The following is a 27,079-nucleotide window of genomic DNA, read 5'->3' as shown; positions in this document are numbered from 1 at the left end:
TTTGCCCTGAATGTTCTCTTCTGTATTATGCTAGTGTGGGCCTTCAGCAGCAGCCCCAAATCCTTCATCCTATTTAACTGCATCGTGACATAGTAGGCGTAGGCAGTGGGAGAAAGCCCGGTGTCCTGTTGTAGAGATATATCTGACGGTTTCACTGAAAGTCCATTTTAATCTGCAGTAGCATTCTGCAGTGTACCCTTACTTCTCGGTATGCTAGTCTCCGTTATCCGCTTCTTCTAGATCAATATATGTGTATACATGTTTGCCTGTATATCTGTTGGTCTTGTGCTTGGCGTGAGGGTTGCCTTATCCAGAGAGAACATGGGATATTTGTTCTTTTGGGATTGGCTTATTTTGTTGAGCGTAATGACCTCTTTTTTTTTTTGTAACAGTGTCAACTTTTTAATAAAAATCAAAACATTATGAACAAGCGTTTCCGAATTACATTCCCAGTAAAAGGCCACCTAATAAATAAAAACACAGCGTTACCCTCTCAATAATTTCTCATTTCATTCATCATTTCTAGTTGGAGACACTCTGTGGGAGAGTGATACCTCCTCTTAGCATGGTCCGACCCGGTTGTTTTTCTTGACTTTGTGTTAGAATGAATCTCTTCTGATCATTCATTCATTTGGAATGAATCATCTGGTATGAGGTTCATGTATTCATCATGTTCACCTGCTCACACACAGCCACACCTGAATGCGAGACCTATTTTGCAGGTATCTGAAGATGAGGTTGATGGGCTGCACCATCACCTTCTGCACTTTCTGGCCCTGGCCCCGGTACGCCATGACGGAATCTCACAAAGACCACACTGGACATACCGGGTCCCCGTCCAAGAGAGCATAATTCTCTCTTTTATTTTTTGATAGAACATGTTTGTTTATTGCAAAACAATCACAAGCTTATATGGACTAAGAAAGGGGAAGACAGCCCTTCCACCCAACAATGGCACCGTAATTGGCTAGAAGGCCAGTTAGACCCTCCAGTCTTGTCATAGGTCAGTACAACACTCAACAGCGGGCAGGTAGAGCGTGATGATCTCTTAATTGGGACCGTATTGTTGGAAATGGTAGAATTTCATTGTTTTCAATGGCTGAGTAGCATTCCACAGACTCAGTCTTGGGAGTTTTGGTTGGGAGATGGGAGCCAAGCCCAGGAGAGAGGTCTTCGAAGAAATCAACCCTGCCGACCTATTGATTCTGGAGCACTAGCCTAGTCCTTAGTTACTCTAATATGGGAACTTTAGCAAGATGATACAAGGTAATATACTTTAAATAACAGAATGTTGCAGTGTGTTTTTCAGATGATCAAATATGTGAATGCAAAGTAATGTTGACATACACAAAATTACTACTAGAAATATGGTGGACTTTTTTTATCATTGAGAATAATAATTACATGATTTGAAATAGTATTACATAGAATTTCACATTGTGAGCCTGATTATAAATACTATGCATGTGCTAAAGTAGAAACCTGCTGGTGCATGGAATTTCCACCTACACTTTGGGACGCTCACTAAGTAAAAGGGTCTCTATTTATGATTTCTTGTCAGTTCCCTGTTAACATCCAACATCTATTCAAATAAACCCACCTTTTTCCAGTGCTGGAATGTGGCCAGTGGGGAAGCGTTTCCGTCCTGTGGTTGGTAGGTGGGGCCCACATCCCCAGTGCCGTGCCTGGCTGCAGCTGGAACTCAGTGCACCGACAGTGTGATAATCTCTTCTGTTGCCTTGCGGGCAGGCAGCCCTGGTTGGGTGTGCAATCTTGGGCAGATCACCTACATATTTTGAGCCCTGTTTCCTTTTCTATCAAATAATAACAACAACTAAAAGTATGCTTCCAATGATTTCGGGATAAATCATTTTGCAGGCATGTCCATGCCTGTCCCAGGGCTTGGCATCAAGTAAGCTAGTCATAAATGGTAGTGACTACTGCTGTCCAGTAGTCTTACATTTCCGACTCAGGTTTGCGTGAGTGTTTTTGGTTCCCAGTGAGCAACTTTGGGCAGTAACCTGGGCTGGTGCCCGGAGAACTCTGATGAAGACGGGAGACACATCGTATAAGATTTTGTGAGATTGGGAAGAAAGGCAGGACTTAGCCGCACAGGGTAGGGAGGTTTTGTGATCCCAGAGAGGGGCCCCTCTGGCAGCAGGAGGCCAGGTCCTCTTCTGTGGCAGATGCCTGGTTCTCCGTGAACCAGGGGAGAGAGAGCACGGAGGAGGATGTGTGTTCAGATGCTCAGAGAATTACCCCGTGCGGGGAGTGAGCTGAGAGCTGCTCGCTGTCCTTTGTCAAGATGCCCTTGAAGAGGACTGTCTCCATCTGGGGCGTCTCTTGCCTCTGAGCCTTGTTACTTGCATGTAAATATTTAAGCCTATTTAAATATTTTAGAATGTGGCTAGATTTGCTTATATCACGCACACACACACACACGGATATAAGGAAATAATTGTTTTATAAGTGATTATAATGCCAATATTAGAAAACAAAATCGGTGATTCAGTCCTCCGGGACTTGGCTCTCCTCGCCTTCGCCTTCAGCCGCGGACTCGGTAGGGGTCGTCTTCTCAGCAGGAACCTCGCTGAGCTCTCTGTGGAAAGAGAACCCAGGAAGACCTTCAGCCTGGTCCCTCGGCCCGCCTCCTCATCCAGGGAAGGGAGTTAGAAGCCCTGTCATTTACCCAGCATCCGTATCGGAAAACTCTTCCTTCTCAGTCTTCTCTGGGGTCTTCGAGTCCTTGGCTTTCTTGCGTCTGGCACCAAAAGACCTGAACAGACGCTTCAGCGGGAGGAGCCACCTTAGCCCGAAGAAGCCCTAGAAAAGAGAAAAAAGGAAATGTGAATTTTGCATTTCCCTGGGTTCTCCAAGCCACACTCCGCATGCTCCACAAGTTTACCTCAGTCTTTGAGCGTGTCCTAGACGATCGTTGGGAAAGACCCCTAGAGGAAAAACATACAAAGCGATTAGAGATTTGTGCCACTTTCCACTTCCCATGATGCACATCTCTCTGGTCTTACTAGGCCTGGGATGGTGAAAGTGATTCCCCCTTGTGTGGGGCTTGCCAGGGCCCTCTGCCAGAAAGAGCCCTGTGCTGTCTCTGGTGGGACTGTTCATTGTCGACCCAACTCCTTTCCTAGGCAGGAGCCCGTGTGCAGGAAACAAACCGCGCATCCACACCGGGTGGGAGACACTTGACACCAAGCCTCACATGCGGTCAGTCACTGGGGAGTGGGACAGTGGGGGGAGGTTAAGGGACAGATGCTTCTATTTGCATAGTTGTTGTAATCCCCTACAGATTGAATCATGTTAGGCAGTGCTTGGGTCAAACCCAAGTTGTTTGACTCCTAGATTTTTCACACCTGTTGCTGACAGGAGACCGAGTTGTGAAGTCAGTTGCCGGAACAAAGCTAGCCCTCAAACACAAGGTGCTCTTGGAATACGAACAGAACAGAGTTCCTTGTTTCTGGAACTCTACTGGCGTCTGCCAGGTGTGTGTGCAGCACACAGCCCAAGCTCGGAGTGGTCAAGGGAGGAGGACCCCCCAACTGCTGAGGAACACCGGGAGTGGGAAAATGGGGCAAGATATTGTCTCTTTCTGCTTTGCTTTCCCCACTTATGGCGAGGAAAGAGAGGCGAACTGCTGTCTAAACGTTGTCTCCGGTTAAAACCCTAAAAAGTGTAAAGAGAAGGAGAGAGGTGTGAAAACCGGTAAGATGAGAAGGTAAATTTTCCTGCCATGTTAGGAATGACTTGCATGTTTTCCTGCTGTCCCCGTTACCATGCTGCCTTCCCTAACCCTTTTCCAGAAGGGAGCTGCTCATCCCATCTCAGTTCTGCTGGAGGCAGGCAGACATGAGGACGAACAGTCTCCCGCCTCTGGCAACTTCCTCAGTGTAAAAGAAGACTGTAGGGCCCAGCGACGACGTGGCTTAGCGGCTAAAGTCCTCGCCTTGAACGCGCCGGAATCCCATAGGGGCGCCAGTTCTAATCCCGGCAGCTCCACTTCCCATCCAGCTCCCTGCTTGTGGCCCGGGAAAGCAATCGAGGACAGCCCAAAGCCTTGGGACCCTGCACCCGTGTGGGAGACCTGAAGGAGGTTCCTGGCTCCTGGCTTCGGATTGGCATAGTATCGGCCGTTGCGCTCACTTGGGGAGTGAATCATCCTCTCTGTCTCTCCTCCTCTCTGTATATCTGACTTTCCAATAAATAAATAAATCTTAAAAAAAAAAGAAGACTGTGTATGAGTCTAAATACCCCTCTAATTCTAAACCTGTAATTTAGTATTAATTACATTGCATTATGTGACACAGTGTTATGGGCACTGGGGTTCCCCCCACCCCTCCCTGAACCCTCTCCCCATGGTGGATTTCTCCACCTTGCTGTGTTACCACAGTTCAAATTCAGTGGATAAACCTGTAATTTAAAAATGGTCAGACTGATACTTACGATGAAGATTTTTCTATATCTTCCTCTGCTGTCGCTCTGTGAGAGTAAATCTGTTTTTGTAAAGACACACACAGTCATTATCCACCGGCACCACACTGTCTCCAACCTTTTACATTCTTTTTTTTGGAAAAATCTCACATGCCCAGAAAGAGAAATCTTTTCTTTGAGGATAGCAATTCTATCTTGTTAATGGCTCTTTTAATCTTTCACAGTACTTGGCTTAGGGTCTTGCAAGCATTCGGGGCTTCATACAGTCTGTTGACTGCTTTTTAATATTCAACGGCTAATTCTCAATAAATCCTCTTAAAAGAGGAAAAGGAGGAAGGATCCTCCATTTGATGAAAGTGCTGTTTTATTAAAGCTGACAGCAAGAGCAGGGGTACTTGTTAGACCACTGTTATTCATCGCTGTTGAGACGGCGGAAGTCAGTGCGCTAATGAGGAGGCAAGGCTGTCACCAAGTGCCTATGAGATGGGGGACGACTTGTGAATGCCAAGGTCACGGGCTAACTCTTTGTTGGGAGTCATGTGTGAATCTGGGAAGGTGACTGCGTGCCCCGACAAGAGATCAGCATTAACTCACAAGGGCTTGCTGCGTGCCACCGATGGCTAAAGGGAAAATGGAGGCACGTCCTTTTGTGGAAACAGTAAAAGGGCACAGGAGCCCTGGAGTAAACCTAACAGAACTGTGCCATCCTTATGTGATAAGAACGCTAAAGCTTGTGTGAGGGCCGTAAGATGTCACGTTTCTAGAACACTGTGGAGGGTGTCCGTTCTCTTCAAAGTAAGCTATAAATGCAGTGCGACCTCATTCAGATTCTACAAAAGCCTTTTACAAAGGTGGACCAGTTGTCGCCTGGTAAGGAGACCTACACAACAACAACAACGGAATGTTTGAAAAGGTTAGAGAGCCTCTGCCTGCAGTGCTGGCATCTCAGATGGGCCGCTCCATCTCCCTTCCAGCTCCCGGCTGTTGTGCGTGGGAGAGCAGTGCGGGATGACCCAAGTGCTTGGACCCCAGTGCCCATGGGGGAAACCGGAAGAAGCTCCAGGAGAGGCCCGGATCTGGCCATTGCAGCCAAATTTGGGGAGTGGAAGGAAGATCTCTGTTTCTCCTTCTCTCCCTAACCACTTCGGAAATAAAAATAAATGTTTTTTTTTTTTTTTTTTTTTTTAAAAAAAAGCCCTGGAATGCACTTTTCAAGGAAAGAATGAAGCACATTTCCGGTTAGACAAAGAGAAACGCTGAGAAGTAGCATGTGGGCAAGTGGCTTTGATGCTCAGATTGAGCATTCTGAATCTATGATAAAGATATTGTCTGGAATCTAAACGATCTGCCCTTACCTCAATGAGACAGAAGATGATCACCAGTAGCATAACAACCGCCGTCACAGATATTGCCAGGATGAGTTTGCTGTGATTCACGTGTGCTGGAACTTCTGTTTTGAGCTAAAAAAAACAGCACAGTTTAACATGATAAAGAGAGAGAGAAAATATGTCGACGATGCCAAACCTCATTCTTCCAGGTCACTGGCTTGAAAGGTTTTAAAAGAACATAGCAAATCTGGGCCCGGCGCCATAGCGTCACGGTTAAAGTGCTCACTTTGAATGCACCGGGATCCCATATGGGCACTAGTTCTAATCCCGGCTGTCCCGCTTCCCTCCCCCCAATCCAACTCCCTGCCTGTGGCCTGGGAAGATAGTCAAGGTCGGCCCAAAGCCTCGGGACTCTGCACCCGCGTGGGAGACCCGGAAGAAGCTCCTGGCTTCTGGCTTCGGATTGGCTCAGCTTCAGCCATTGCGGCCGCTTGGGGAGTGAACCATCGGACGGAAGATCTTCCTCTCTGTCTCTCCTCCTCTCTGTATATCTGCCTTTCCAATAAAAATAAATTTTTTTTAAAAAAGAACGTATCAAATCGAATGCATTACATAATAGCAATGTTATTCTTTTTCTTCTACAATTGATCATGTGGGTGAGGTCTGACTCCTTCCCTAGCAAGACGAGGCGTGCGTGAGGAGCATCTCCTGAACGATGGAGAAGTGAGGGCCTCCCGTGTCGCCGAGTCCTCACCTCCTCCGGCTTCTGCTCCTTCTGCTGAGTCGGGGCTTCCTCGCTGTCGTTGATGTAAGTGTCGGTTCTCCATCGGTCTATGTCCCACTGCTCCTTGGCCGCGTCTTCCTCCTGCTGCTCGCTGAGGAGCTTCATCAGGATGCCTGTCATGGAGATGAGCTTGGCGCAGGATAATTTCACACGGGGGTCCGAGCAGTCAAATTTCAGAGTCCGGATAACTTTAGAGATGAGCCTTCTCACGTCGCTGTTGGGAATGAGGGACTGTAGCTGCTGGTTTAGCTGGATTTCAAGCTGATCCCCCTTGGGTAACAGCAAAGGGTAGGTGACATCTTTGGGCATGGTGGGGGCTCCAGGGTCCAGGCTGGGGTATTGCCAGTTTGCTTCGTCGGCTTGTTCGAGAGTCGGCGTTAACTTGAACATGGTCCCAGCAGGATCTGCAACTAAGGGATTCTCAAGGATGGTGTTGCTGCTGAACGTGCTTTCAGACACTGTCATGTTTTCTCCTAACATGCTTCCTTCGAAATCGTTTCCCACAAGATGGTTTTTTTCACCAGTGTTTTCTACAGAAGGTTCTGGGAAGGGGTTTCCCTGGGAACTCAGGTCCCCTGGAGACGGGAATTCCTCCCGTGCAGGGGAGTTGATGAGGCTCCGCAGCGCGGGGAACGGAGGCCTCTTGGCAGACCGCAGCCTGTGGAAGGGATTTTTTCTTCTGAACTTGTGGCTCGGTTTGGCTTTGGCAGTCCCGAGGACCGGATGAGAGCGAGTTTTATGAACGCGCCGGGCACGGGAGATTGGTTTCCCAAGCTCGTTTTTTGTTCTGGCGTTGGCATCTTCTAAAACAAAAATGGTGTCGGTTAAGACTTTTTCTTTCTTTTTGGCCTTGGAGAGAGATTCGTCAGAGGGGACAGAGGACCTGCTGTTAATATATTTTTTGAGGAAAGAGGAGACTTTGACCTTGTGCTGCTTGGTGAGCAAGGACTCCCTGTGGAAGCCGTTTCCCTCCAGCTCCCGGGGCTGCTGCGGTGCAGGAAGCTCCTGCAACGTGCGGGGGTCTGCTCCTCGCAGCCTGCCTTGGGTCAGGCTCTCCACAGACCCCTGTGTGCTCTGCCTCCTGCTGAGGCCCTGCATCTGCCTCTGCTGCCGGCGCCTTTTCCGCAAGCCCTTTGGCCCCTTGATGATCTTTTTCACCCTCTGCATCCTTTGCCCTACGCCTGGAATGGCCTCCAGGCTGCTCTCCTCCGATGGGGCAGTTTCTGATTTCCTTAGGAAAACGGGACGCTCAAATTTGGGACCTAACAGGATAGGCTGCATGAACTTGGCGGTTTTTTTCTCTTTTTTAGCCTGATTTGTTTTTTGCTGCATTTTTTCGAGGAAATAGAGCTTTTTCCGTTTGTTTTTGTAAGGAAAGGGCTTCCTGAAGTGGCTTTTCACAAGGCTGAGGGACTTGTTTCTTTCTTGCCCATCTGAGAAAAGCAACTTAATGAGGGGTAGTAAGGTTGATTCTACATTTTGCAGATTTTCCTCCGAGAAGTAAGGCAGAATGTAACGTAGTGAGCCAAGAACATCACTTTCGCTGGTTAAGCCTTGCAGTTCGTTTATGGAGCCTTGAAGGTCCATGCTAATTTTTCCTGATAACAGGTTCTCTGGCTCAATAATCAACTCCTTGCTAGTGTTGGTCTTCCGGGCCTGCAGTATCTTCATGAATGTTCCCTTTGGATTTCCAATCGATGCTTCTTCAACTGTCAAAAGAAGAGACTGCTTTTTGATAACTGAAGCGGTATGTATGCCAGGCTAGAGTCTTATATCCTGGAGTTAGGAGCCAAACGTAATATTTGGCTATCATTTCTCCTTTACAGGGAAAAAGGAACCCAAACTTAAGCCTAGAAAATGACAACCCACTCCCCTTCACCATCCCCCCAAAAGGAGGAAAAAGCTAGTTTTCAAAGCATGACAGTTACAAAATCGATAGTGTAAAAGACAGTAGCTGTGTTTCGGATTATTTTATTGCTTTCCAATAGCCAAAGCTCAGTAGTCGGAGGAAGCTGAAGGCCAGAAGATACAGCTGGCCTTTCTGTGGGTCTTCCCCTGCCTGACAACCATGCTGTCCCACTGTCCTGCCTCCTGCTTCCTCTAGCAGCCCTCCGGGGACCTGTGTTGTTGTGGCCACGGCAGGTGTCCACGACCACAGACATCCGGAAGAGAGGAGTGAGCACTGAAATGCTGAAATGCAAACCAGGGCCCCACTCTTCATCTCGGTGTGGATTTTTCCCACCAAAGTAGATCCAAAATACTCCTCCTGCAGGGAGCAATATAACTGATGGAAAACAGAGATGGAGACCTGCAGCCGAGCTGGCTAGAGAAGAAGGCAGTCACAAAGCCAGTTGGCAGTTCCCCGACAGGCAGGACACCACCAAAGGCACCTGAGTGTTCAGAGTGGAACAATTTATGAATGGAAAAGCCTTCGGCCCCATCCAAAGAACCAGGCAGCCATTTGTGATTATGCAACTAGAAACTCTCAGGCTGTGGACAAAGCAGCATCGCTCGTATTCTATGATACAACTGTGAGAACAAGCAATTAAACCGGGTGATGGAGAACTGTCCTGGAAGACAGTGGGTGCTTGAGGCTCAGCATCAACCCAGCAGCATACAAATGAGTTAATCATTGAAAAGCAAAGCACCGCAAAGCAGAGGGCACCATGTCTGCGGCCACTGATGTTACTGCCTTCCATTTCCACTTCTTTTTCAGGTTCTTTATGCGTACGCAAGTGACTTATTTAATTCTACAGCAGTGACCCAGAGCCCGACGTTGAGCAAGGGAGTAGTCTAGCAATGTAGGGAGTTCAAATCGGAATGGGTGAATAAAAATGATTACATTATTATTCCAAACATTGATTCTCAATTTAAAGAAATTTAAAACTTAAAAAAAAATGACCGTCAGGTAGTTGAAACTCACGACAACGCGTAGCATTTGCCAGACATTCGCTGTCGCAGTGCAGCTTGACTGTCTTGCAGACCACTTCAATGTTGTTTTTAAATTGGCAGAGGCAGCAGGCCAAACGGCTAGGTAAGATCCTAGAAACGGAAACACAGAGACTTGCGTGAGTTCTAAAGGGGTGATTTGAGAGAGGGTCCAAGAGGCCAGCCCCTTTGATGGAGGAGTTGTGGAGCTATGTGGGCAGGTGTGTGATGGGTAGTTGCTGCTCTGAAATGTTGCCAGGAAGGAAGGAAGGAGGGGGAGTGCCCTCTAGCAGGGTGTGCGGGACACTGGGTGTGGTGTGTATTTGGTGTCACCGATTTGTTGGTTAATTTAGGAGTAATCCACTTTGGAAGTCTCACTTGGGCTTGGGCGTGCACAGGAGGACCTCCCCGAAGCTCTGGGGTCCTTTTCCTTTCTTAATCCGTGTTTGGAGTGTGCAGTCTTAGGAACTACTCTGGCCCTATCGTAACTGTTGGAAAAAAACGTGGAGAACAAAAGCATCCTTGCTGGAGGGAGTGAAAGTGCTTTGGCGAGAGCAGCTGTTTGGCCCACAATGAAGATGCGGCTTGGGTCACGGGTATCCCGTGCTGGAGTGCCCGGCTCCGTTTCCGATTCCCACTTCCTGCCAGTGAGTGCCCTGAGATGGGGAAGGGGTACCTCAGGAAGTACCCAAAATATAATGGCTGGAACCTAGGCTAGGGGCGTTTTTTGTTTTTAAGGAATTGTCAAAGTGTTTGGACTTCTTTTCAGATTTATTATTTCAAAGATTTCTTTGAAAGGCACAGAGGACCTGGTACCGAGATTCAGCTAACTAATACTCCCCATCTGTGGTGCTCGCATCCAATATGAGCACCAGTTGGTGTCTCAGGTGCTCCATTGTCTGATCTAGCTGCCTGCTTGTGGCCTGCGGGAGTAGTAAGGGATGGTCTGGGTTTGGGGGCCCAGCACCTGCATTGGACACCTGGAAGAAGCTCCCAGCTTCAGACCAGTCCAACTCTGGATGTTGTGGCTATTTGGGGAGTGGACCAGGGGAGAGATCGCTGTCTCTCCTCCCTGTAACTCTGCCTTTCAAGCCAAATCCAGGGCTGGGGTCCTGGGTGCGCATTCACAGGGCTTGGGGGCCGAGCTGGAGCCTGAACCCAGGCACTCTGGTGAGGGATTTGAGGATTCTGGCCATGGCTTAACCACTGCACCAAATGCCTGCTCTCATGATAGCTTAATTTTTGATATCCCCAAATTGTAGTAACCCAGTATCCACCAATAGATGAGTTGGTAAATTATGGTCTATCATTAACAAAACAACCATTAGTCAGGAATGTTTTTTTTTAAAGATTTTTTTTTTTATTATTTTTTTTTATTGGAAAGGCGGATATACAGAGAGGAGAGACAGAGAGGAAGATCTTCCATCCGATGATTCACTCCCCAAGTGAGCGCAACGGCCGATGCTATGCCAATCCGAAGCCAGGAGCCTCTTCTGGGTCTCCCACAGGGTGCAGGGTCCCAAAGCCTTGGGCCGCCCTCGACTGCTTTCCTGGGCCACAGGCAGGGAGCTGAATGGGAAGCGGGGCTGCTGGGATTAGAACCGGCGCCCATATGGGATCCCGGGCGTGCAAGGCGAGGACCTTAACCACTTGCGCCACCGTGCCGGGCCCAGGAATGTTTTAATAATGTTGAGTGACAGAAACTTGTTAGAAAAGTATGGTTCTATTTACATAAAATTACAGAAAATGCAGATTAGCCCTTAGTAATGGAAGGAAAGTCTGTGTTACATGAGAACTGGGGAGAACAAGGAGGCATTGAGAGGCAAGAATTGCAAATAGATATAAGTTTAGGACCCGACACGGTAGCCTAGCAGCTAAAGTCCTTGCCGTGCATGTCCAGGACCCATATGGATGACGGTTCTAATCCTGGCGGGTTCACTTCCCAACCCAGCTCCCTGCTTGTGGCCTGGAGAAGCAGTCGAGGACAGCCCAAAGCCTTGAGACCCTGCAGCCTTGTGGGAGACCCAGAAGAGGCTCCAGATCAGCTCAGCTCTGGCTGTTGCATCTGCTTGGGGAGTGAATCAACAGACAGAAGATATTCTACTCTGTCTCTCTTCCTTTCTGTATATCTGGCTTTCTAATAAAAATAAAATAAAATCTTAAAAAAAAAAAAACCCAAACTGTAGCCGGGCTCAGCACAATAGTATAGCAGTTAAAGTCCTTGCTTTGACTGCACTGGGAACCCATATGGGAGCCGGTTCTAATCCTGGCAGCCCCGCTTCCCCCCATCCAACTCCCTGCCTGTGGCCTGGGAAAGCAGTCGAGGATGGCCCAGGGATTTGGGACCCTGTACCCAAATGGGAGACCTGGAAGAGCTCCTGGCTCCTGGCTTTGGGTTGGCTCAGCTTCAGCCATTGTGGTCACTTGGGGAGTGAATCATCGGATGGAAGATCTTCCTCTCTGTCTCTCCTCCTCTCTGTGTATCCGCCTTTCCAATAAAAATAAATAAATCTTCTTAAAAAAAAAAAAACCAAAGCTGTAGCCAAAGTTATTTTAAGAACCAACTTTAGGTAGTGGAGTTTAAAAAAAGATTTTGTTATTTGTTTTTATGGCTATGTTCCCATTGCTGTGATATGTATAGTATATATATGTAAGCATATATGTGTGTGTGTTATATCACACATTATTTGCTGTGTCAACCAAACCTTCTGGATTAACATCTCTGTTAATCCGATTAAACATCTCTGGGACCAGGCTAAGAGGAAATGAAGGAAGGAAAGGAGAGAAAGAGAGAAGGAAGGAGCAAGAGAGGAAAGGCAGGAAGGAAAGTTAACAGTTGAGTTCATGTGAAGTGTGAGCAATTTGGGATGTCTACAGCCCATACTGAAGGGCCTGGGTTTCAATTGCATTGTATTTTTGTGCTATTCGTTACTCTTTCTGATGGTTTTGAATTAAAAAAAAAAAGATTTATTATTATTTGTTGTTAGTATTTTTCACTTCCCAAATGTCCATGTCACTCTGTGTGGTCCAGGTTGAGGTCAGGAGCCAGCAGTGTTGTCAGGGTCTCCCAGAATGGATGGTAGCCCTGGTTGAGGCCGGGAGCCAGCAGTGTTGTCAGGGTCTTTCCATGAGTGGTGGTCTGGGTTGAGGTCAGGAGCCAGCAGTGTTGTTAGGGTCTCCCAGAATGGATGGTGGGCCTGGTTGAGGCCGGGAGCCAGCAGTGTTGTCAGGGTCTCTCCATGAGTGGTGGTCGTGGTTGAGGCCAGGAGCCAGCAGTGTTGTCAGACTCTCTCCATGGATGGTGGTCATGGTTGAGGTCAGGAGCCAGCAGTGTTGTCAGGGTCTCCCAGAATGAATGGTGGTCCTGGTTGAGGCCGGGAGCCAGCAGTGTTGTCAGGGTCTCTCCTTGGCTAGTGGTCTGGGTTGAGGCCGGGAGCCAGCAGTGTTGTCAGTCTCTCTCCATTGGTGGCAAAGGGTTCAGGCATCTGGGCCATTTCCCATTGCCTTCCTACTTGCTGTGTGGAATGTACCTCCATTTGATTTTGTAAATGTAACCACCAGGGAGGGAAAGTTTTTTTTTTTTAAATGGCTAAGGTTTTTAAAACTTTAATTTATTTGAAACTCAGAATGACAGGACAGAAGAGAAAGAATGAGGGGGAAGAGATAAGACTCTTTTTAAAGGTAATATGTATTATAATATTATTGTGCCCCAGAGTGCCACAGGGCCTAGGATTGAGCCTGGAACTCCATTCTGGTTTGTTAGCTGGTTGGCAGAGGTTCTAGGGCAGGGAACTGGATATGAGACAGAGCAGCTGAGACTCGGACTGGCACTCCAGCATAGGGTGTCAGCATCACAAGCAGCTTAACCTGCCACGCCAAATCCCCAACCACCACTAGGAAGTGTATTTAGCAGGAACACTGCATCTTACATAGGGAAATTTTATAGTTTTACTATTGACTAAAGTGGATGAACTGGGGATGATATAAATAGTGATCACCTTGAAATCATTATTTTTTAAAAGAAATATCTGTGTATCTTTAGCGGTTGCAAAAGATCCGAGGTGGAGCTTATCCTTACTGGGGAATAGTTATGCTTTGAAGACCATTGCAGGTGAATCGGGCCTGGGATGCTGCTGGCCCACTTTGTAATTGTCTAAATTCCTGAGGACCCCCAGTAATAAACCCCAGTATTATAGTTGCTTTAATCTTTTTGTGGCCATGATTGCAAAGGATTACAGAGAACGCTAGCACTTTCCCTATCCGCCAGTGGCCAAGAAGAAAGGCAGAGAGCGCCGTGGCCTTGACTGACTTGGAGACCTTGCTGAGAGGGGGCTTTAACTCTCAGGAGGGGATGGCAACGGGAAATGCCCAGGAGCTCAGCTCGAGAAGGTGCTACCAGAGCTTGAGGAGGAAGAGGCTGGAGCAGAAACCAATGGACGTGATCATGAAGGAGAGCTCTCCATGAGCGTTTGTAGCAGCATTATAATTGTAAAACTTGGACAACGCAGTTGCATAAACCGATGAATGGCTGTGTTGGTACACCCACAAACTGGAGTCTTACCCAGCAGTAGATAATAACGGTAACCTAGAAACAGATCGGGTGCTTTGAAGGGAGTGCGGAGGAGAGCGGAGGACTGCCTGAGGGACCTCTCTGAGATGTTAGAAGTGCTGCGTGTCAGGAATTTGGTGGTAACTCCACCAGCCCACGTTTGCCAAAGCTCTTCAAACTTTGTATGCGATTAAAAGTGTGAATTTTAACGTATGGAAAGGAAGCCTCACTGGATCTGTTTCAAGAAAAACAACCCAAATCTACAGAAGTCCGTGAAAGTAAAGGCAAAGGCGGGATAACTCACAGGCTTTCCAGCTGAAGGGTCATCATGAGCAGGTTCTCGACTGTGGTGAGCGTCACTTGGGTGGTCCCCAAGTCTCTGCAGGAGAAACCCAGACAATTCATGCTGTGAGCCCCGGGAACAGCTCCACCCTTAGGTTTGGGAAGATGTCATTGCATCCGTTTTGGCTTTAGAGAAGCTAGACAGCTTAAGAGTTTGTCCCGGGCTACAGTTTCAGGAAGCCCTGGTTGAAATAATTCTATTGTATGTATCATTAAATGAACAGCCTTGATATTGAAGAGTAGAATCTATACTTTTTTTTTTTTTGCCATTATCTTGCTTTTCATTTTCATGCAGAACAGTTAACATCCAGATGTTTCTAGATGTGTGTTTCTAACATACAGCTGCTAGCCACGCTGCCTCCCCTGCGAGCTGGCTTATTGTCATCAGTTCTTTCTCAATCCTTATCTTGGTCAGTAACTTTTTTTTATTAGCCTAGTTTAAAATGAGAACTCTATAGTCTCAATGCAAAGTATTTAATTTTTGATGAAGCGAAAGAAGGTTATTTTCATACTTACAAATATTTTAATGCTGGCAATTTGAAAAGATAGGAATCTTCAATATTGGTCAGAGGATTACGACTGAGATTTCTGAAAAAAAAAACATGCAGTGAAATTTAGTTATCTGCTTTTTCAGTGTGTACAAAACTGGCAAGTTCATATTCCAAGAGTGAGTTTATCTGCAAATCACTCTTAGAATTTCAAAAGCATTTCCCCCCCCCCCCCTTGGCAACTACCCAAGTGTCTAAAGGAGAAAAAAAAATACAAGCAAAGTGATAACAAATGAAAGATATGTGGAAAAACTTTCCAGGTCAAAACCCGTACGTGGGCTGAGTGTTTGCCCTGTTAATTCAGGCGTGATGGGGCTTGACTCCCAGCCGTGGCTCTTAATTGCAGCTTGCTGCTGCTGCTGCTGCTGCAGACCTCGCCCCCTCGGGGACCTGTAGGGAGTTTCTGGCTCACAGCGTTAGCCTGGACCAGGTCCAGTGTAGCCCTGACTGTTAGGTGTTTGGGAACTGAGCTAGTGGATGCGAGCTCTGTCTGTGTCTTAAAAACAACAACAACAAAAGACGTGTGGAAGAAATAACCGCACCGGTCGGAAGTCCCTGCTTTTCAGGAAACGCTAATCCCCGTGTTCTCCATGATTCGGGTACTTTTATTTGGAGAAGTTTTAAACAAGTCTTAGTTTGATTCATTTAGTTAATGAAAGAGGAAATCATGTCAGAGCTATCCTGTCACAGCCTTGCACTGCGTTGTATTGTATCACGTCGCATCGCATCGCAACCTTTCTGTGTTGCTGAAATCACCAGCTTGTCAGCCTCCTGGCCCGCCAGCTCTTCGAGGGCAAGGACCACGTGTGACTGTCTTTGTTATTCCTGTCTGTGACATGGTGCTGAAACTTACTGCATAGTTAATATTTGTTGAGTAAGTAAGTCACATTTGATTTCCGTATTGTTAAATGAATACCATTCATTTTCCGTGAAAATTTTATTCTGTGCTGGACTTCTTACTTTGTTAAAGAAAGCAAAAATAGAAGCAAAGAAGAAAGCTTGCCTTTTGTTTCATCTACTGAAGCACCTACTGTGTTTCTAAAGACTTCAAAAATAATAATTTTTAAAAGATTTATTGTACTTTTATTTGAAAGGCAGAGTTACAGAGAGAAGGAGAGACAGAGACTGAAATCTGGCATCTGCTGGGTCATTCCCTAAATGGTTGCAATGGCTGGAGCTGAAGCAGCTGGAAGCCAGGAGCCAGAAGCTTCTTCTGGGTCTCCCATGTGGGTGCTGGCCCCCAAGGACTTGGACTATCCTCCACTGTTTTGCCAGGCCATGAGTAGGGAGCTGGATAAAAAAATGGAGCAGTTGGGATATGAACCTGCCACATATAGTCTGTGGTGCTGCAGGTGGAGGCTTAGCCTACTGTGCCATGGCGCTGGCCTCCAAAACAGCAGTTCTTACAGTTGATAATGAATGGGCTGCCAGGCATCTGTTTTCAGCATTTAACACTTAATGTTCATAATAACTCGTATGATAAGACATTGCGCTCCATTTTACAAATGAGGAAACTGAGGCACAGGGCTTCTTTACTTTGTTCTAGGTTGCCAAGCTGCTATGAAGCAAAGCTGGGGCCCGGCATGGTAGCCTAATGGCTAAAATCCTCGTCTTACAAGTGCCGGTATCCAATATGGGTCCTGGTTTTAATTCTGACAGCCCCACTTCCCATCCAGCTCCCAGCTTGTGGCCTGGGAAAGCAGTGGAGGGATGCCCGAAGCCTTGGGACCCTGCATCCACATGGGAGACCCAGCAGAAGCTCCTGGCTCCTGGCTTCGGATTGATGCAGTTCTGGCTGTTGTGGCCACGTGGGGAGTGAATCAACGAATGTAACATCATCTCTGTCTCTCCTCTTCTCTACAAATCCACCTTTCCAAGAAAAATAAATCTTAAATAAAAAAAAAGCAAAGCTGGAGTTGAACTGAGCTCTGCTTCCAGTCTGTGTTTCATATGTGTGCAGAAAAGGAGTTTAAAAATATGATATGTTACCCTTAAGTTTGGGAAAATTACATATAAAAGTACTTTGCGAATTTCACCAACTTTTGCAAATTAGCCTGCCAGTGTTCACTTTCCACTTTAACCAAAATGGCAATGAAATTAAAAATCAAACTAGAAATATGTTTGGGAGATGAATACATGGAAATTATCACTCATAAATGATTTAAAGAAGAAATGATAAAGGAAAGTATTTTGGTAGAAATGGAAATGAACAGTAGAATATTGATACTTTTTAAAAATGTTTTTTAAAGATTTATTTTTATTATTTTGTTATTGGAAAGGCAGATATACAGAGAGGAGAGACAGAGAGGAAGATCTTCCGTCCGATGATTTACTCCCCAAGTGAGCGCAACGGGCCGATACTATGCCGATCCGAAGCCAGGAGCCTCTTCTGGGTCTCCCATGCGGGTGCAGGGTCCCAAAGCTTTGGGCCGTCCTCGACTGCTTTCCCAGGCCACAGGCAGGGAGCTGGAAGGGAAGCAGGGCTGCTGGGATAGAACCAGCGCCCATATGGGATCCCGGGCGTGCAAGGCGAGAACCTTAACCACTGCGCCACTGCGCCACCGTGCCAGGCCCGAATATTGATACTTGTAGAATGCTGCCAGAGTGGTGCTCAGAGGGAAATTTACATATGCTAATATAACTATGTAAAAGTCTTGGAAGCTAAATTTCTAGCCAAAGAAACTAGACAAACTAAACAAAGCAAGAAGAATGAAAGAAATAGAGCTCAGGACATAAAGAATAGAAAAATGAATGTCATAAAACATTGGTTCTTTGAAAAGATGAAAATTGACAGCCCCTTTAGTTTGGACCAAGAAAATAAGACTCAGATCACTAAAAATGAGGAATGAAATGGCTCATTACCATTGCCCTTATACAGACTTTGCAATGAGAAAAGGCAAACTGGAAAGCGATGTGCTGGGAAATCGGGAAGTGTGGGTGGGATTAACACATGCCTAGGACATGGAAGACAGCCTGAGGTAGACGCTGCCAGTCTGAATACAACTGCCTCAGTGGAAGGGAGCGACGGGCAGGTGCGGTGTGTCAGGTCAGGCCCTCGTCCCTTTTAGAGTGCCTGGCTTCGAGTCCCACTCCCACGTCCGGCCCAACTTCCTGCTAATGTGCTCCCTGACAGGCAGGTGCTGATGGAAAGTGCTTGGTTCTCAGCCGCAGTCGGGGAGGCCCGGAGGGAGTTCGTGGCCCTTGGCCTTGATGTGGCCAAGAAGCAGCTGTTGCAGGAACTTGGTTAGGACGCTAGCAGCTGGGAGATTCCGATTCTCTCTCTCTCCCCTACTCTTTCTTCCCTGCTTTATCTCTCTTTCTCTCTCTCTCTGTCTCTCTCTCTCTGTCTCTCTCTCTCTCTCTCTCACACACACACACACGCACGCACACACACACACACGCTGCCTTTTAAATAAATAGAAATAAGAATACAAAGGATGGAGTTAGTAAGCGGATGTTCCCACAAAAAACTGAAGGGCACAAAGCGTCACTACGAATCTATCAAAAGTGTACGGTCGTTAACATCAGCAGTTCATGAATTCTCCCATATAAGACAGGACATTTTCCAAAGCGTTATATGAGGTTGGTTTTACCCTGACACCAAAATCAGACAGAATCCGAAATGACGAACCAGTATCTAATGAGTACAGATTCAAAAATCCTCAACAAATAATAGCAGGTCAAATCTAACAAGGTATTAAAAGGACTCCATACCACAACCAACTGCGATTTATCCCCAGAATGCAAACTTGCTTCATTATATCAAAATGATTGGAATATGCTATTGTTATAGAATAAGAGGAAAATATGTGTTCATTGCAGCACAATAGCCTTTCATTATCAAAACATCATGAAAGGGCCTGGTGCAGTAGCCTAGTGGCTAAAGTCCTCGCCTTGCATGCACTGGGATCCCATATAGAAACTGGTTCAAGTCCCAGCTGCTCCACACTTCCCATCCAGCTCCCTGCTTGTGGCCTGGGAAAGCAGTCGAGGATGGCCCAAAGCCTTGGGACCTTGCAACTTCATGGGAGACCTGGAAGAGGCTCCTGGCTCCTGGTTTCGGATCAGCTCAGCTCTAGCCGTTGTGGCCACTTGGGGAGTGTATCAGCGGATGGAAGGTCCTTCTCTCTGTCTCCTTCTCTGTGTAAATCTGACTTTCCAAGAAAAATAAGTAAGTCTTTAGAAAAAATCATGAAACTAGAATAGGAGAAATCTCATAATTCCACAGAGGGCAGCAGTGGAAGTCCCAGGGCGGACATCTTCTGGATTGTGACAGGTGGAAAGCTTTCTCCCTGAGGCGAAGAGCAAAGCAGGCGTTGTTGCCGTCACATCTTCTGCTCAGTGTTGCACTGGAGGTGCTAGTCAGCGAAACTTTGAAAGGAAGAAGTAAAACTACATGTAGATGGCGTGGTTATCTTACACGCGGAGAACTGTGAGGACTCTGACGGACGGGCTGTTGCAACAGTTTTGGCTGTTAAGCCGCTGCCTGTGGTGCCTGTCTGCTGTGCGTGGGCGCTATTTAGAGTTCCAGATGCTTTGTGTCTGATTGAGCTCCCTGTTAATGGCCTGGGGAAGGCAGAAGGTGGTGGCCCGAGTCCTTGGGCCCCTGCCACTCGTGTGGGAGACCTGGAAGAGGCTCCTAGGTTCAGCCTGGCACAATTGCAGGTGTTGGGATCACCTTGGGAGTGAGCTGGCAGATGGAGGGTTCCTGTTCTTTCTCTCCCTCTTTTCCTCACCCTCTGTGTGTGTGTGTGTGTTTGTGTGTGTGTGTGAATGTGTGTGTGTGTGTCAATCTCTCTGTGTAACTCTGATTTTCAAATACATAAGCAAATCTTTGAAAAAATTACTACATAAACAACTTACAAACAAATAAGTAATTTGCAGGACACAGATCAGTCTTAAAAATGATGTTTCCATATGCTAGCAATTTGAAAACAACATTAAAATTATGTATGGAATAGCATCAAAAGACAAATTCTTAGCAATACATTTAACCAAAATAGAAAGACTTGTATCCTGAATCTATAATTTTTTTTTTTTTTTTTGTAAAATGCACTAAGAAAATGGACAATTTCTTCTGTTTGTGGATTAGGAAAAAAAAATTAAGACGTAACTCTTGTCCAGATTGATCTATGATTTCAGCACAGTTCCTGTGAAATCAGAGGCTGGCTTCTTTGCAGAAACCAAGAAGCAGGTTCTCAATTTCATTAGCCAAAACAGTGATCAGGAAGAAACAGGACCTCAGACTTGCCAAGTTCAAAGCCCAGCAGAAGGACGCTGGTTAAGAGGCCTGCGTCCGAGGGCCTGGGGCGAATGCCTGGCTGCAGCTCTTCCTGGTGATGCACGTGTGGGGAGGTGTCGGTGATACTTAGTACCTTGGCCTCCTGCTCTGGGTTCAGCCGGGACCAGCCAAGCTGTTCAAAGTGTTTGGAGATTCCAACGGCAGATGAGAATTCTCCTTCTCTGTCTCAAACCCAACTCAAATGCGTGAATCACCGTGTGGCGCTAGGATGATGATTGAAAGATAAATCCACGAAATGGACATGACACCCCAACAGCAAACTCCTTGAATTTATGAGCAATCTGTTTTTGGCAAGGATATGACAGAGTACTGATTGTGGGAAGATATTCCTTTCAACTGATGCTGGAACAATTTGGAAAATATCTACATGGAAAACATTGAAGTTGGGTCCCTGTACAACACATCATTTATAAGATACCTTAAATACTATAGCACTTTTGGGCCCGGTGCAATGGCCTAGCAGTTAAAATCCTCGCCTTGAATGCGCCGGGATCCCATATGGGCGCCGGTTCTAATCCCGGCAGTTCCACTCCTGCACCCGTGTGGGAGACCCGGAAGAGGTTTCTGGATCCTGGCTTCGGTTTGGTGCAGTACTGGCTGTTGCGGTCACTTGGGGAGTAAATCATCAGACGGAAGATCTTCCTCTCTGTCTCTCCTGCTCTCTGTATATCTGACTTTCTAATAAAAAAAAATAAATCTTTTAAAAAAATAAAAAATACTATAGCACTTTTAAAGCATACAGGTAAACATTCATGAACTGGGGCTGGTGTAATGGCCCTATTGGCTAATCCTCTGCCTAGAAACCCCAGCATCTCATATGGGCACTAGTTCAAGTCCCGGCTGCTCCACTTCCCATCCAGCTCCCTGCTTGTGCCCTGGGAAAGTAGTCGAGGACGGTCCAGAGCCTTGGGACCCTGCACCCGTGTGGGAGACCAATAAGAAGCTCCTGGATCATGGCTTAGGATTAGCTCAGTTCTGGCTGTTGTAGCCATTTGAGGAGTAAATCAGCAGAAGGAAGATCCTCCTTCTGTAAATCTGCCTTTCCAATAAAATTAATGAGTCATTTTTAAAAGAAATACTCATGTCTTAGTACTGGACAATGTGTTTCTAAGTATGACGCTAATAGTATAATTAAGCAAAGAAAAAACAAACTGTACTTTGAAAAATTAAAACTTTGGTGCATCCAAGGGCACTGCCAAGAAGGTGGAACAGGTGTCTAGTGCAGAAACTGAGTTAATGGTTAGAATATCTGAATCATTTTATAAAAAAAAAGTTTTATGTTTTATTTGACAGGCAGAGTTATAGAGAGGAGGCAGAGGTGTTTTTTATCCACTGGGTCACTGCCTGAGTGGCTGCAACAGCTGGATATGAGCTGATCTGAAGTCAGGAGTCAGGAGCCTCCTCCCAGTCTCCCACATGAGCACAGCACCCAGGGACCTGAGCGATCCTCCACTGCTTTCCTGGACCATGCACAGAGGCAGAGCATCCAGGACTCGAACCAGTGCCCGTATGGCTTGCAGCACCACAGATAGATGCTTGCTGCCTGCTGCAATGTCTGAGTCTTGAAGCCCTGGTTTGAGTCATGGATACCCTGCTTCCAACCCAGCTCTCTGGCAGCATAACCCTGTGAGGGACATACTGTGGCCGGAGATGGCTCAAGGACCTTGAGGGAGGCCTGGGTTGATACCTGGCACCTGCTCAGGCCTGGCCCCACTCTGGTTGTTGTAGGGCTTGTGGGTCTGAGCCAGCAAGTGGAAGAATTCTGTTTTCTGTTTTTCAGTCCCTATAGCCCTTTTAAATAGAATTAAGTGAAGAATTTTTAAGGAAGGCTAAATTACAATTCACAGTACGGAAGAAAGTATTTGAAAACTTTGTATCTGACAAAGGTCTAGTATGCAGAATGTTCAGAATATATGAAGAACTCTGGTAACTCAATTAAAAAGAATTCAATTTTTAAATCAGAAGGACTTGAATAGGCATGTATTTAATGAAGATGTGTAGCTGTTCAACATTCATATAAAATGCTCACCGTTTGAAGTTGTTAGGGAAAGGCAAATGAAATACAAATCAGATATCCCTCCAGCCTCTCCCTGGGATGGTCGTGATCATAAGACATACGATGGCAATTGTCGACAAAGGCACATGGAAACGAGATCTCATGCACGGCAAGTGGAGATGTAACATGGGGTAGCCGACGTGGAAAAGGGATTAGTGGTTCCTCAGATAAGTTAAACAGAAGAATTAACCTAAGCCCTAGCAATTGAACTGAAGAATTTCATTGAAGAATTAAAAGCAAACGTGCCTGCACAAACACTTGTACATGAGTGTTTATAGTAGCAATGTTTTTTGTTAAAGATTTATTTTATTTTTATTGGAAAGGCGGATAGAGAGGAGAGACAGAGAGGAAGATCTTCTGTCCGATGATTCACTCCCCAAGTGAGCGCAACGGCTGATGCTATGCCGATCCGAAGCCAGGAGCCTCTTCCGGGTCTCCCACGCGGGTGCAGGGTCCCAAAGCCTTGGGCCGTCCTCGACTGCTTTCCCGGGCCACAGGCAGGGAGCTGGATGGGAAGCGGGGCTGCCGGGATTAGAACTGGTGCCCATATGGGATCCCGGTGTGTTCAAGGCTCATGCAAGTTGCTCTGGAGCCCTGTGAAGGAACATACTACACAGCACTGAACCGCATGCTGTCTAGTAAGTTAATGATGTCTCAATCTGGAAAAGAACCATGTTGTAATGTTGAAAACAGGTACCAGAAAGCAAGTGTGCTGCTGGAGGAAGCAGTGACGAGTGAGGCGTCATTTCCTCCGTGGTCCACGTCGGGGTTCATGATGCGTGAAAGAGCCTTGGGCTCCTGCCATCTGCCCTGTTCGCCTTCACTCTTCCAGCTGTGATTAACACTATTAACTTGTTTAACTCACGAAGTCAGTTAATATTGACTAAGGAGGCTGCAGACAGTCATCCGAGGACTGGTTAAAGCGTGCTTTCTCCAACTGGACTTTGATTATCCAACCCCACCCCCTTTCTTTCTTTTTGGCACTACCATCTGTGAGATTACTAGTGAGCCCTGTGCAGGGAGGCCCCTTGGCCTCTCTAACTCCATTTCCTGCAGCCGTTAAGAATGATGCAAGCCCTACACAGCCGGTTTTGGCTGAGTCTGCTATTCTGTCCTCAAAGGATCTTGGTTCTCCCGCGCTTCATTGTTCCTTAGCTGCACCTGTGGCCTTGTATCCAGTGGTTCAGCACTTTTTCCTTAAAGGAAGCCCTTGTGTGGTTGGCACAGGATCCTGGCATCTGTCTGCTGTTAAATCAAAGTGAGGGGCCGCTCTGTTAGCCCACCGCTTCTTCCCGTTGTCCAGGACAACGATCATGGAGAGACGGTGCAGGAACGCGCTCAGCTCAAATCTGAGGGCTCTAACAAAGCTCTCTTCCGTGAGCCGTGTGTTCTCAGGTCCACAGGGATGTGCGCTGGAGATCATTTCTGTTTCTGACCCACTTCCCTCATTTTGTAAATGATGGTATAGTGACTCTTACTCCATTGCCTTTTTTTATGGGCTTGTTTTCATATTTCCCGCAACCATCTCAGAATCAAAGTTTTAGAAATATTGTTGCACGTGATGTTTTAAAGTTTTCCTTTGTAGAACAGAAATACTCAGGTATTTTTGCATTAGCTTTTTTCTTCTTCTTTTTTTTTTTTTTAAGATTTATGTATTTATTGGAAAGTCAGAGATACAGAGAGGAGGAGAGACAGAGAGGAAGATCTTCTGTCCGATGATTCAATCCCCAAGTGAGCGCAACGGCTGATCTGAAGCCAGGATCCAGGAACTTCCAGGTCTCTCAAGTGGCTGCAGGGTCCCAAAGTTTTGGGCCGTCCTCGACTGCTTTCCCAGGCCACAAGCAGGGAGCTGGATGGGAAGTGGGGCAGCCGGGATTAGAACTGGCGCCCATATGGGATCCGTTGCGCTCACTTAGGGCGTGAATCATCAGACGGAAGATCTTCTTCTCTGTCTCTCCACTCTGTCTATCCGCCTTTCCAATAAAAAAAAAAAAAAATCTTTTTTTTAAAAAAGGGCAAACCAGATGGCTACATTTCCTTTTCTATTAACCGAGGAAACAAATTCATTACCGTTCTGAATATACTGGATGCCTACGGAGTTATATAAAGCATGGCCAGAGCAGGCAGTGAAAACACAGCTAACATAGTACAGTCTCCAACACGGTCTAAGTTGGCATCGCTAGGCAGGCAGGGAGGGCTTGTTATCTGGAGGGAGGAGTCAGAGACGAGAGCAGAGTGGCTGGAGGCAGAGTGCTCCTTTCGCTGTGTGCTGTGACTCCTGACCCGTGCAGCTTCTCAGAGCAAGGCTCGGACCGTGTCGATTGAATTCAAGGGCAAAGTCTGAGGAATCTGCAATTGCTTACATTTTAATTAAAGCTTGAGAACAGAAGAGTCTTGAAGAAGACTTCATGTGGGGAACCATGAAGGAAGGGCAGGCCCTGGAATCAGGCAGACCTGGGCCTGAAGTCGCTTGCCGTCACTTGCTAGTGAAGTGACTGAGAAGGAATATCTCTGAGTTTGACTTCTTGGCCTTAAAAGCCCATCAGGCAGCTGAAGGACTCGTTGTGAGCTGGAGACTTCGGGATGCCCAGAGGTGGCCTGGTGTGGAGCTCTGGCAGTGTGGACTTCACGGGGGAGGTGAAACTGCTCTGATGGCACTGTTCACGGTAGACAACTTCAAGATACAGTGCACCAAAGTACGATACAACGCAGCTGCTCTCATGGAGCGTGTCTCTTACTAAAAGTGGGAATCTAGGCAAGTTGTTCAGTGCTGCTTTTGAGTTTAAACTCCCCCAGCAAGCAAAATAGGAATTCTGAATGACAAGAATTGTTGGGAAAGCAGAATATGCTAGAAGCAATGGGTGTAGATTTGTTCCATGTGCTAAGTAGTACTGTAAGAACATTGGGTAGACTAGCTCATTTGTGTACTTAGCATGGTTCCTAAGACACAGTCACCATAAAAAAGTAGCTACTGAAGCATGTTTCCTCTGATAGGTAGCAATTGATATAGACTTAAAAAGAAGTGTAAGAATAAAATTATGTGACTGTCAGTATTAGGTCTAGTTTATACTCCTGTGGAGCTGTGGTCTTCCTAATTTTACTTGTTTGAATATTACGGTTCATGGTGAATTAAACCTGTGAACATAGAATGGACTAAAATTGTGTCTGCAGAAAGAGAGGAAGAGTGAGGGAAGTGTGACTGTGACAGTCATTAAATCTGTGCTGTTTGTTTTTAAAAGGTTTATTTATTTTTTTGTCACAAAGGCAGATTTGCAGAGAGGAGAGACAAAGAGAAAGAACTTCCAACCTCTGGTTCACTCCCCAAGTGGCCGCAACAGCTGGAGCTGAGCCAACCCAAAGCCAGGAGCCAGGAACCTCCTCTGGGTCTCCCACACGAGTACAGGGTCCCAAGGCTTTGGGCCGTCCTCGACTGCTTTCCCAGGCCACAAGCAGTGAGCTGGATGGGAAGGAAGCTGAGCAGCCGGCACTCAAACTGGTGCCCATATAGGATCTTGGGCACCTGCAGGGTGAGGATTTAGCCACTGAGCCATTGCACTGGGCATTGTTCTGTTTCTTTTAATGAAACCTTAAAAATTGTATGAGTGGAGGAAGAATTAGCATGAGAGAAGAGAATATCTTGTTACACAGATGAGAAGAATACGAAAAGTGTTTCAGAATTTCTGGAAGTGATGATGTGGTTCATTAGCCAGCCTAAGATGCCCCAAAGGGCAGGCATGAATTCCTATTTTTCAGGTTTGTGCCTCTCTGAGTTTGGGAGGAAGCTACTGAAATTCCAGGGCATACCAAAAAAGGGATGGTTGGTCATACTGTGCAGCATGCAAACTTAGGTTGTCTCCGCAGTTTCTCCGAAGGAACGTGGCTGCAGCTTCCGTACGAGGCCACAGGTGAATGACCCAGTTTGGAGAAAGCTTGGATCTCCTTCCTACTCACGGTGCTTGAGTTTGGTTTTTGCACAGTGTTGATCTAACGGAGGTGAGCAAGTATGTGGCTGTGCTCCATTTTAGTAAGGGATTGCCTCTCTGTCGTAAAGTCTTTCAGTTTCTAAATTTATGAAACTCAAGTTTCCAGAACCAGAGAAATGGCAAATAATTTTGTAAAATAAACCATTGGCCTTGGACTCATATGCGTGGATGAAAGAGAAGCAGAAAGAAGTATCCTTAGTGTTGAAAATGGTCAGCCACTGCTTATTTTCCTTGATACAGTTCGATACTGATTTGGGGTGAAGGAGATATAATTGTTTTGGCTATTCGGAGTGGGATGCCAGCGGTAAGCCCTTGGCATGCCTTGCAGGTGGCTAGCAGGTACCCAGTAGACGGATGCTATCACATTGCTGTTTGTCAGTCGCAAGTTTCATTCAGAAGACTACTTACTGAGATGCAGTTACATGCAAAGCAAGGGTGAATGCAGATGTTTCTGTCATAAAAACACCCAAGATTATGAATCCTAGAATTGCCAACACCCCACTGGGACCTAGGAAGGGGCTTGTGCAAGTGTACAGTCTTGAACTTTAGGCTCCAAGTTATGGTGACTCTCTCAGCTGGACCTCTTTTCTGGATTTCATTATTTTAGGGAATAGTGTTTTGTGTGTGTGTGTTTTATCATTGGGTCCTCGACTGCTTTCCCAGGGCACAAGCAGGGAGCTGGATGGGAAGTAGAGCTGCCGGGATCAGAACCGGCGCCTATATGGGATATGGGATCCCAGCGTGTTCAAGGTGAGGACTTTAGCCACGAGGCCATGCTGCCGGGCTCAAGTGTTTTTTTTTTTTTTTTAACTTATG

The 27,079-nt window shown here is 46.6% G+C and overlaps 1 protein-coding gene and 1 pseudogene across 1 annotated transcript in view; both read right to left on the bottom strand.

The window, feature by feature from the left end:
• Positions 1 to 522: 522 nt before the first annotated feature.
• On the bottom strand, positions 523 to 828 carry LOC121152464 (annotated as a pseudogene).
• A 1,619-nt stretch (positions 829 to 2,447) lies between these two features.
• Positions 2,448 to 27,079, bottom strand: part of LOC121152435 (leucine-rich repeat-containing protein 37A3-like) — a gene marked incomplete at its 5' end in the record, with an annotated part of 35,016 nt that continues 10,384 nt past the window's right edge. Inside the window, 9 exons of the mRNA XM_040974487.1 lie at positions 2,448 to 2,599; positions 2,690 to 2,823; positions 2,906 to 2,948; positions 4,456 to 4,505; positions 5,799 to 5,903; positions 6,526 to 8,264; positions 9,479 to 9,597; positions 14,337 to 14,411; positions 14,891 to 14,962. Coding sequence (XP_040830421.1) covers positions 2,509 to 2,599; positions 2,690 to 2,823; positions 2,906 to 2,948; positions 4,456 to 4,505; positions 5,799 to 5,903; positions 6,526 to 8,264; positions 9,479 to 9,597; positions 14,337 to 14,411; positions 14,891 to 14,962 — 2,428 coding nt within the window. The remainder of the gene's footprint in view (positions 2,600 to 2,689; positions 2,824 to 2,905; positions 2,949 to 4,455; positions 4,506 to 5,798; positions 5,904 to 6,525; positions 8,265 to 9,478; positions 9,598 to 14,336; positions 14,412 to 14,890; positions 14,963 to 27,079) is intronic.

This window comes from Ochotona curzoniae, unplaced genomic scaffold (assembly GCF_017591425.1).
Source record: "Ochotona curzoniae isolate NIBS_2020 unplaced genomic scaffold, NIBS_Ocur_1.0 contig_2456, whole genome shotgun sequence".
Lineage (NCBI taxonomy): Eukaryota > Metazoa > Chordata > Mammalia > Lagomorpha > Ochotonidae > Ochotona > Ochotona curzoniae.
This window is presented reverse-complemented; position numbering and strand designations above follow the sequence as displayed.